The 10905-nt window shown below is 43.9% G+C and overlaps 1 protein-coding gene across 1 annotated transcript; it reads left to right on the plus strand.

Moving 5' to 3' along the window:
* Nucleotides 1–5049: 5049 nt before the first annotated feature.
* LOC119364586 (mitogen-activated protein kinase 14) lies at nt 5050–10700 on the plus strand. The gene is made up of 10 exons (XM_037630070.1): nt 5050–5203; nt 6217–6622; nt 7512–7639; nt 7727–7786; nt 8350–8499; nt 8570–8725; nt 8827–9038; nt 9400–9501; nt 9602–9762; nt 9885–10700. The coding sequence occupies exons 2-10, from the start codon at nt 6226–6228 to the stop codon at nt 10166–10168; spliced, it is 1650 nt and encodes a 549-aa protein (XP_037485967.1). The 5' UTR covers nt 5050–5203; nt 6217–6225; the 3' UTR covers nt 10169–10700.
* Nucleotides 10701–10905: the final 205 nt, after the last annotated feature.

The raw sequence follows: 10905 nt of genomic DNA on the forward strand, positions 1-10905 counted from the left end.
GAACTAATAAGTGCACAGGGTTAGAAGTTAAACCAACACACCACGTGCAAACTCAGGTACACCAACTAACGAGGCTGCATCCATCGAGCCACCCACCTGCCCTGGCCTCGGAGCGTTTCCAGGGATGCAGGTCCAAAGGCATGTTAAAGTCCGTACTATGTAGGCCCAACGTGAATGTGGGCGATTAAACGAGCCAAATCCTTCCTACACGAGTCTGGCTGAACCTAATGCAGCCAACCAAACACGTCTATAGTGTTTGAGTTGAGCATATGTAACTCTGGACTTTCTAGAAAAACAAATATCAAGATAACCAATTATTTGTTAGATGGTTAGGGTGTTACCCTATCCCACTAAGGATGAAACCACATGTTTAATGCTTTGGTGTTATGTGAAATATCCTCTATTTACCAGTCTTGAATCTATGTAACTCTTGTCTTTAGTAGGCATTGCATGAGTACATGAGTGTTCATGCGTGCCTACACTGTATTTGGTCGTTCCAACCGATCATGAATTAAACATGTAATTACAATTCTTGTTGTTACTTTTGTGAAGAAATAGCAAGAGAGCGCCAATTTCCAAGTTATACCAAAAAAACTGTCAATCAGTTTTCTCTTGCATTGGATTAACATATAGTGAGGAAGTATTTGACGAATAAAATCACTCTGCTTCATTCGATTTTATTTCCTTTTGGACCTAGACAAAAGGGTTAAAACAAAATAGGCTTAAAAACAGTCAATATCATTAAATGCGATGTAACATGCATCCAAACTACTATAATCATAAAATAACTTAAGGAAATCAAAGAATAAACGAGTCTACAATTTAAAACAAAAATAGAGAAGGGACAAAATCACACATACACAAACAAAAAAGATCTATAATTGGAAAAGGTAGTGCTTCCATAAAGTATTAAACATAGGTATACAGAATAAATTAAGACATAACCAATCAATGCCATAAAATTATGACATAGGTACAATGGCGGAGCCAGGATTTTCGACATGGGTATGCGGAGACAAAAAAATATTTTTGGTGCACAATAACGCAAGACATAAAAAAAAAGTACTCCCCCATCTCAAAATTACTGCCTTTGATTTAGTACAACTTTAGTATATAAATTTTGAGACGAAGGGAGTAGACAATATTACCAATTAAACTAGAAATTTTTCTTTGTGCAAATGTGTCTTTCAATGATTTGGTTACGTTGCAGAACAAGAAGAATCATAATAACATAACAAAAGCGAGAAATGATTGCGTCTTCCTTTTCTTTCATGGAAAAATTGTGCTCACAATTAACCAAGCAATCATTTATATATTATTCCCCATTTTGTCTCTTAACTTATTCTTCACACAAGGAACCAAACTAATGATCTATTCTCGACCGGTAGTTTGGACAAATCAAGATTAATGAAAATGGATAGAACACTAACCAACCACGATCAGATGATCGAGGCATTTAGCACGCTGATGTTGGCGACTTTGCCTGCGCTTTGCTGGATGGCCAATGCGCCGTGTGCCTGGGTCGCTGCGAACTATGGAGGAATGGTGATTGGGGAGGCAATCTACCGGCGGCAGCCTAGTCCGCGACGGACAACGGCGCCGTCATCCGGACACATCAATTAGGCGATGGCCGGTTTTGCGATTGGAAGTTGGAACCGCACACGTCGGCTGGCTCCTAATCTCCTCGACTTGGGTTAATCGGGCCAGCTGCAAGCCCTTAAGGCCTGATAGATAGTATAATACCAGCCTAGTTAGCATGTTGGCCCAGGTGGCAGCCGAATTGTTTTCTGCTTCGTTTGTCTCCAGCGTTGTAAGTAACTGCCCTAGGGAAGCCAATCGAATTGCTCACCTTCTGGCGAAGCACTCTTATGATACTCAGTCTGCATTTGATTGGGATGGAGATCCACCCAATTTCATTCTTCCTTATGTAATAAATGATGTAACTCTTTTGACTGTGAAATAAAACACCGATAGGCTTTTTCTTCAAAAAAAACCGATGGCCATACACTGTATAAATGCATACATGAGCATATATACTGAAACTTTTCTGTATAAAATATTGGGTATGCATTGCATACCCTTGCATTAGGCTAGCTCCGCCCCTGCATAGGTATAAAGTATAACATAGGTATATCTTTTCCCTAATAATAAAGCACGGGTTGAGTTTATCGGATTCATGGTGATTTTACACAAAAGTCCCTGTATTGTTTAGGAATTGAACCCGCAGTACATAATTAATCTATCACGCAAAAGAAAGAAACGGTTCACTGGAAAAAAACACCCATACTCATCTGCCTCCTCGACCCCTCACATGTGCCCAAGCCGAGCCATCCTTACGCCATCGCCACCAGACCTTCGCCAGCTCGCCCCATGGCCGCCGCACCTCGGCCAGCTCGCCGCCGTAGCCGCACCTCTGCCATCTCGCCGCCGCGGCCTCACCTCCTCCAGATCTTGCCGCCGCGGCCTCAACGGCGGCCTTGTATGGGCTTGCGGTCGCGCGGTCGGCGAGGACCTGCCGAATCTCGCCGGATCCGATGGGAAGTGGCGCTCAGGCGGTGGATCTAGAAGGAAGGTGACTGAAGCTCGGAGCACAACAGTAGGCGGGCGCAGCATGGCGTCGGGTAATTGTGAGAGAAGAGAGAGATGAGCGGGAGAGAAAAGGGAGCACATGAGGAAGGAGATGGGAGGCCGGAGGGAGAGAGAAGGGAGCGGTGAGGTGCGGCGGTGGTCCTGCTGCTGCTCGTCGGCCATCTGCGAGCCGGAATTGCGACCCCATGCGAGGGAAAGATCGGTGTTGCTGCAACCACGGCAAGACGCCCACCATGAGCGTACCTTACAAGTAGCAGGAGCCTCACTTCACCTAGGACGACATGACGATTACGAAATATTCAGTCATCCCTCTTGTGTCTGCCTGTTGGATACTTGGACCTGCTCGTGTGTTTGAGGTAATTCTTAAATAAGATAGCTATGCAAATTGTTGTTTTTGTTCAGATGAATGTCAGGATTTGGTAATGCTTAAAAAAAAGATCTACTCTATGGTTGTTTCTCTGCATTGTGCAGAAAAGTTGAAAACGGGGTATAATGATGCTTGGACTTAACAAATTGGGCAAATGATGTGTCGTCAACAAAGCACCAGGAAGTAGTGTTACGATCAAGCATTCAAAAATCATAGGTATAGAAAAAGAATGAAACAATCACCCACGAAATAAAAACAGAAATAACCCAAATGTGACCTCCGCCAGCTCGCCCCGTGGCCGCCGCACCTCGGCCAGCTCGCCGTCGTAGCCGCACCTCTGCCATCTCGCCGCCGCGGCCTCACCTCCTCCAGATCTTGCCGCCGCGGCCTCAACGGCGGCCTTGTAGGGGCTTGCGGTCGCGCGGTCGACGAGGACCTGCCGAATCTCGCCAGATCCGGTGGGAAGTGGCGCTCAGGCGGCGGATCTGGAAGGAAGGCGACCGAAGCTCAGAGCACAACAGTAGGCGGGCGCGGCATGGCGTCGGGTAATTGTGAGAGAAGAGAGAGATGAGCGGGAGAGAAAAGGGAGCACATAAGGAAGGAGATGGGAGGCCGGAGGGAGAGAGAAGGGAGCGGTGAGGTGCGGCGGTGGTCCTGCTGCTGCTCGTCGGCCATCTGCGAGCCGGAATTGCGGCCCCATGCGAGGGAAAGATCGGCGTTGCTACAACCACGGCAAGACGCCCACCATGAGCGTACCTTACAAGCAACAGCAGCCTCACTTCGCCTAGGACGACATGACGATTACGAAATATTCAGTCATCCCTCTTGCGTCTGCCTGTTGGATACTTGGACCTGCTCGTGCGTTTGAGGTAATTCTTAAATAAGATAGCTATGCAAATTGTTATTTTTGTTTAGATGAATGTCGGGATTTGGTAATGCTTAAAGAAAAGATCTACTCTATGGTTGTTTCTCTGCAGATGATTATGCAGAAAAGTTGAAAACGGGGTATAATGATGCTTGGACTTAACAAATTGGGCAAATGATGTGTCGTTAACAAAGCACCAGGAGTAGTGCTACGATCAAGCATTCAAAAATCATAGGTATACAAAAAAAAGAATGAAACAATCACCCACAAAATAAAAACAGAAAATAACCCAAAAGTTAATGCGCGGAAAGTATAGGGACCTAAACAACACATGCTAATTTCCCTGTGGTTTTCTTACACGAATGTTTTCTCCTCTCATCAAGTTGCTTTCAGCATTCCCCTCAATAAAGTCCGTCTGCCTTTTTATCGCCCCCTGCTAGAACTCTTACGCCATAGCCATGGGTGACTCATCGTCGCCTCTATTTCTTTTCTCCTTGGTTTATAATATGAAAAACGTATCAACCCCAACAATAATAACATTAAACAAACCCAAAACGAGTCAATCATTGAATCGTGCCTTAACAACCCACATACACGCTCCACTTTACTTAATATGGTGACCAAAGCGAGCAAGACAAGAAGTTCAATCACCACAACCCCATCTCACATCCCCAATTGCCATCCACACAACCCCCTAACCACACCTCGCCACACATCTCCACCGGAAAGCCAAAGACGCATCACCCCCCAACCTAACAAAGCAACAAAGCCGCGCAAACGAGCTGTCCTCAACAAACCAAACCCAGGGCCAGTTTTTTTGGGCAATTCTCCCAGAATTGACCCCCTCCCCAGCTTCTCCTAGAATTGCCACTTAATATTTTTTTATAATTCCTAGCTAGTTAAAATCTAATTAGCTAGGAATTATAAAAAAAATATTAAGTGGCAATTCTGGGAGAAGCTGGGAAGAGAATTGCCCAAAAGAACTGGCCCCCGGCCTCATCGTCGCCAAACCGCCAAACAGCACGTAAAACGGGAAAGGAAACGATGCCCGGCCCGCGACGGCCGCCCCTCCCCCTCTCCCTATCGGAGCGGGCGCGCCTCCGAACCGAACGAGGCCAAGCGATTTTCTTTTCTTGTTTTATATATATAAATATAAACGGAAGATAAGCAGAGGCAGGCCCGGAAATCTAGTTAAACAAAGAGAGAAATAAATCTCGGGTATAAATTCCGAAAGCGGAGGCCACCGGTGGCCTTCTCTCTCCTGACTGCCCAGCTACCACCGCCCCCCTCCCCCCTCTGTCCTCGAGCTTCGCCTTGGATCGCAGCGCAGCTGGACTCCTCCCCTCGGCCGCGTCCCCCTCGTCGTGTGCGCGCGTGAGCGAGTGAGCTCCCTCCCCGCCCTGCTTCTCCCCCCCCTCCCCCCTCTCTCTTGCTGGATCGGGGGTGCTCAAAGATCTCGCCTTTCTCGCGCAAAAGATCCCCTCTCCTCCGGGGAGAGATCTGCCGTGAGGAGGCGGCAGGGGCGGGCGAAGAAGGCCGCGCCCCTCTCTCTGTTCCGCTGAGCGTTCCTGCCGCCCCCACGCTCTAGTGCCGTGCGGGGAGTTAGTAGCAGCCTTCTTTCTTTTCTTGGAGTGGATTGGTAGTGTTCTTGGTTCGGGATCTTGGTGCGTTTGGAGCTTTTGCTCCCCGAATCGCGAAGCCCCGCGGTCCTGGTGGTAGGCTTGTTCCCCGCCGTAAAACCTGGCGGCTAGACGGATCTACTCGATTTGGAGTTGAGTCGCTTTACAGATTCGTGGGCGTAAGCTGCTCGTACGTTTTGGTGGAAAGAATTGACGTCGGCTGCTTGGTTTCGTAGGTCTCGTCAGTTCCTCTTGTAAATTCATGCCCGGCAGTAATGGCGCTACTGTTCATTTATTCACAACCCTCTCAGTTCGAGCTATGGACTTGACTTGAGTAGTTGTGCTGTCGTGTTCATATTTCTACCCACCTCTCTGTGCGGCAATATGCATGCTTCATGCCATCCCAACAATTCCATCGTTTGGGCAAAAAGTTTCAACTTGTTTTGGAGAACGAAAGTAATGCCCCCTAGACATCGTTGCATCACGTGGTTCTAGTGCTTTTCTTTTGCTTCCAAGCAGCTTTTTTCAGATAAAATTTGTTACTTGACGATTGAGACCGTGCTAGTTTGCGTTGTATGAATTCTCCATGGAACTTAATTTCCTATGTGGTCATTTTCGCGTAATACTTGGCTAGTGTCTTTTTGTACATAGTCCTCGTCGCTTGCCAAATTACGACTCTAATATCTATTTTGAGTGTCACCATCTCACCATGTCATACTAAAGAACGCAATTCATCAGTGCTCAAGCTGACTCGTATTCTGTTTTGTGTGACACAGACATCTCAAATGGACTTTTTTACCGAGTATGGTGAGGGAAACAGATACAAGATTGAAGAGGTTATAGGGAAAGGGAGTTATGGCGTGGTCTGCTCTGCTTTGGATACTCACACGGGTGAGAAAGTTGCTATCAAGAAGATAAACGACATCTTTGAACATGTGTCTGATGCCACACGGATACTCCGCGAGATCAAGTTGCTTAGGCTCCTAAGACATCCCGATATCGTGGAAATTAAACATATTCTTCTTCCTCCGTCGAGGAGAGAGTTCAAGGATATATACGTTGTTTTCGAACTCATGGAGTCTGATTTGCACCAAGTTATAAAGGCGAATGATGACTTGACTCCAGAGCATTATCAGTTTTTCTTGTATCAGTTGCTCCGAGGATTGAAATACATACATACAGGTAACCGATTTATTTTCGCATCAAAGATGGCTCTTTTGCATATTACAACAGCTGGATATCAGGCATCTCAATTTACTAATAAATGGTCAATGTGTTTAAAAGGCATACACATGTCAGTAGATAACAATGCCATGTCAAATTCGAAACAATATTTCTAGTATCTGGCGATGATGTATTGGTTGTGTTGGTATTTGTGAAAACCTTTAAAACCCATGGTATGTTCCACAAACTTTGTAGTCACGAGAGCAATATGGACCTGTATAGTACTTTGATACAGGTCACACAGTTCGCTATAGTGCTCAGAGAACTCTGGAAATCCAGATCTTATTTGTGATTTGTTCAATTTGTGCTAGCTTGTCACAGCCTGAGTTGTGTGTTCTAGTCTAATCACCTAGTAACTGATCAATTCTGTGATGGAAAGTTACTGTTAATCATTTACGTAGCTACAATCTGGACGTGCTCCCAAAGCTTCTTGTGATGCTACAACAGAACTGTGGTCCTAGTGAGGAGCTCTTTGTGCCAAAAGTCAGCAACTAGATAGGCATACTAATCTTGTGAAGCACTGTTTGAGGCTAGAGAACTTCTGTTTAATCTTTTTTATAAATATAAATAACTTATTTGTGATCAAGTAGGTATTTTCAGTTCTCTTTTTTGGCATGCTAAGAAATAATATTTTGCTGGTATAATAACAATGAAAAACACATGCTCATCTCTCCATTCATAGAGCAATACTGTAGAAATCCCTATTGTTCAGATTATTTAAACAAATGAGTATTAATACTTTTGCTATAGATACAAATGTGGCATTGTGAGTTGATTGGCAATAATATAAAACAAGACTCATAGAAAAATCATTTTGGCTGATGCATCTTCCAATAGCTTCTTGCAGCAAATGTATTTCATCGAGATCTCAAACCAAAGAATATCTTGGCTAATGCTGATTGTAAGCTCAAAATATGTGATTTCGGTCTTGCAAGGGTAGCTATAAGTGATACTCCAACCGCAATATTTTGGACGGTATTGCTATTCCCCCCTACCATACTGACCATTTCTTTTGGCTACTCAATATCAATAACAGCAGCTAATTTCTTATCCTGTTTTTAGGATTATATCGCAACAAGGTGGTACCGAGCACCTGAACTATGTGGATCTTTTTTCTCCAAGGTTTGTATATGTTAAATTTCATATGAATCATGGTATCAACAGTATTTTTCATTATTTTTCCCTCATATGAATCTGATTTACTTCGTTTAATGTTTAAGGCTTTAAGGGTGCTGCAACTTTGTGACAGCAAAGCAAAGTAACCTCCCCCTGGCATTTCCTTAGTAGTTCTTTTCCTATTTCATAACAGGTTATGTTCTAATATATATTAGCTATGGGAAACAATGCCAATCAGCCAGCATGGTTAAAAAATAAATGTTTAAGAACACATTCCAACATCTGGCACAGTTTATGTTTTTTTTTTGTCTTCCACCCTCAACGGACAAATATTTTTTAATGTGCATATTGTTTTGATGTTCAGGGTAATCATATTGCTTCAATGTCATTCAGGAACGACCTTGTTTTCTGTATTTCTTTTTGCAAACCGAATGATTAAGCTGTCAAAGGAATAAGGGCACCTCTAGTTGTAACTCAAGTACTCTATGTCTAGGTTTGATTAATCCAGCTATACATATTCTGGAATATCTGGAACGCTGTATAACATTATGTTCTTCAATTTCTTGCAGTACACACCAGCAATAGATATATGGAGTATTGGATGTATATTTGCGGAACTTCTAACTGGCAAACCTCTTTTTCCTGGGAAAAATGTGGTGCATCAACTTGATATAATCACAGATCTCCTGGGAACGCCTGCTCCAGAAACAATTGCTAGGGTCAGTATGGTTGGCATAAAACAGTGTGTTGTTTCCAATATAACCTCTGATGTTTATAGCTATCCTACAGATTCGAAATGAGAAGGCCAGGCGCTACTTGAGCAGTATGAGGCGGAAAAAGCCTGTACCGTTCACGCATAAGTTTCCAAATGCAGATCCACTTGCATTAAATTTGTTAGAGAGAATGCTAGCATTTGATCCAAAAGACAGGCCAAGTGCTGAAGAGGTAGTTTGTTTTAGTACCATGCCTGCCAGCATTTTTTCCTGTGTTTCTTCTTTCCTTGTAACCTTGAATACCATTAGCTAATGTATTAGGCATGTTGACAGGCTCTTGCTGATCTTTATTTCAAGAACATTGCGAGTGTGGATAGGGAGCCTTCTGCACAGCCCATTACTAAGCTTGAGTTCGAGTTTGAGAGACGAAGAATTACGAAGGACGACATAAGGGAACTCATATACAGAGAAATTCTGGAATATCATCCAAACATGCTGAGGGAATTCCTTGAGGGGGCTGAGCCAACTAATTTCATGTACCCAAGGTGCGAAGTTCTCTTTCAATACTTTAACATCGTGGAGTGCCTTGTTTAATTCCAGAGACAATGCAGTGACATTATTCTTGGTCAGTCTAGTTCTACAAATTTTTTTTGGTATCATTAATGTCTGTGCAGGTTCATGAATAAATATCAAGTGTTTATACACACACTATTATGGTTATTTTTCTACTCTTTTGGTGATGGTGATATTGATAAATAAAGCATGCGGAAATTGTTTTTGTTTATTGTTGATTAGGTAGTGCATACCTATTCTGTGTTCTTATTTGTTGCTTGGAGTCAGTCGCGCACTGCATAAGATACTGACCGATTCATCGATCTAACATTGTTTGCTCTATTCGGATTTCAGTGCAGTAGATCATTTCAAAAAGCAATTCACATTCCTTGAAGAGCATTATGCAAAGGGATCAACAGCAGCACCGCCTGAGAGGCAACATAATTCATTACCAAGGTATGATATTGACTTTGCTTTAACATTGTATGATGGACTGATGTCACTTTAGCCACAAATTGGAAGTGTGGTTCTTGACTATCTAGTTTTCTGTTAACAGGCCGAGTGTTATCTATTCGGATAACCGGCCACAGTGTTCAGATAGCCGACCACAGGGTGCTGCCAACATTACGGATGATCTTTCCAGGTGTATAATCAGAGATAATGCACAAAAGCCACGCAGAGATCCTGCTTCAGTTGGTGCAAACAGAGTTCCTCAAGGTAAGCACCTGGGTCGTCCAATACTTTTGAATCTGCAAACAAGCCTGCATGACTGTATCCTTAACTGTATCTATCGGGCCTTGTAACTCGAGGGTAACTTGATACACCACTTCATCATACAGGTGCTGCCGTTGCAAGGCCTGGTAAAGTGGTTGGTTCGGCACTTCGTTATGGTAACTGTTCAACATCTGGAACTGAGCAATATGAACAGCGAAGGGTCGTCACAAGCCAAGGAATTGTTCCAAACGGTGTTCCTTCGGGCAACTCATACCCTAGAAGAAATAACACCTGCAAGAGCGAAACAGGTGAAGCTGAAAGGATTGACGTGAGCCAAGCTGGGCCACCAAAGCCATATACCGGAAATAAACTAGCTGCAACCGTGGATGGCCGCAACGGGCACTGGTAGGCTGCTGTGGCAATGCCAGAAAATCCTTGCCATTGGATCAGGAAGGGTTACTCATTCCAAGGACACACCTTCAAACATGCCATTCTGTACAGAGTTATATTATCTGTCATGCTTACTTCTCCCGGAGACGATAAAACTGTATGCGAAGTTGTTGCGGCAGGCTAGTCTCCTGTTAAGCTCAACTCTGGTCTGGTTACCTGCAATTGGGTAGATCCAGTTCAACTGTTCAACAAGTATAACCAAAAAACTGGAAACTTTGAGCGGCATTCGCGACAAAGGACTGTTACTGACCTGACTGATGGTGTTCCGCAATTCGTTTCTCCAAGCTGGTGACCCTGAGGGAGGTTCAGAGAGCCCACTGTACACTATCTAATGTTGTAACACGGAGTTTAATTAATTGACTTTAAAGTATGTTCTTGTTGCTTGTAGTCTGTCATCCAGCTGTAGTGTTGAACTATTGAACACTGCTATTTCTGATAACACATTATTTGGACCCTGCTCGCTATTGAAACCCCAGGTTTTTTGTGCGGAATTTGTAATGTGATATGCAGTAAGTTAGTAGCCCGAGCAAAACGGAGTTGCGACGTATGTTTCCTGAATTGCGCAACATGTTTACTGTCCTGTTTTTCAAGAAATTACATAGTGCCTGGTTTGTAGCATGTCCAGTAGAAGCTTTCCTGGTTACCGATGCTTTGGCCCACCTCCAAATCCATTAAACTGTAGCGTGCGAATGGGAT

This window comes from Triticum dicoccoides, chromosome 1A (assembly GCF_002162155.2).
Source record: "Triticum dicoccoides isolate Atlit2015 ecotype Zavitan chromosome 1A, WEW_v2.0, whole genome shotgun sequence".
NCBI classification, from domain to species: Eukaryota; Viridiplantae; Streptophyta; class Magnoliopsida; order Poales; family Poaceae; genus Triticum; species Triticum dicoccoides.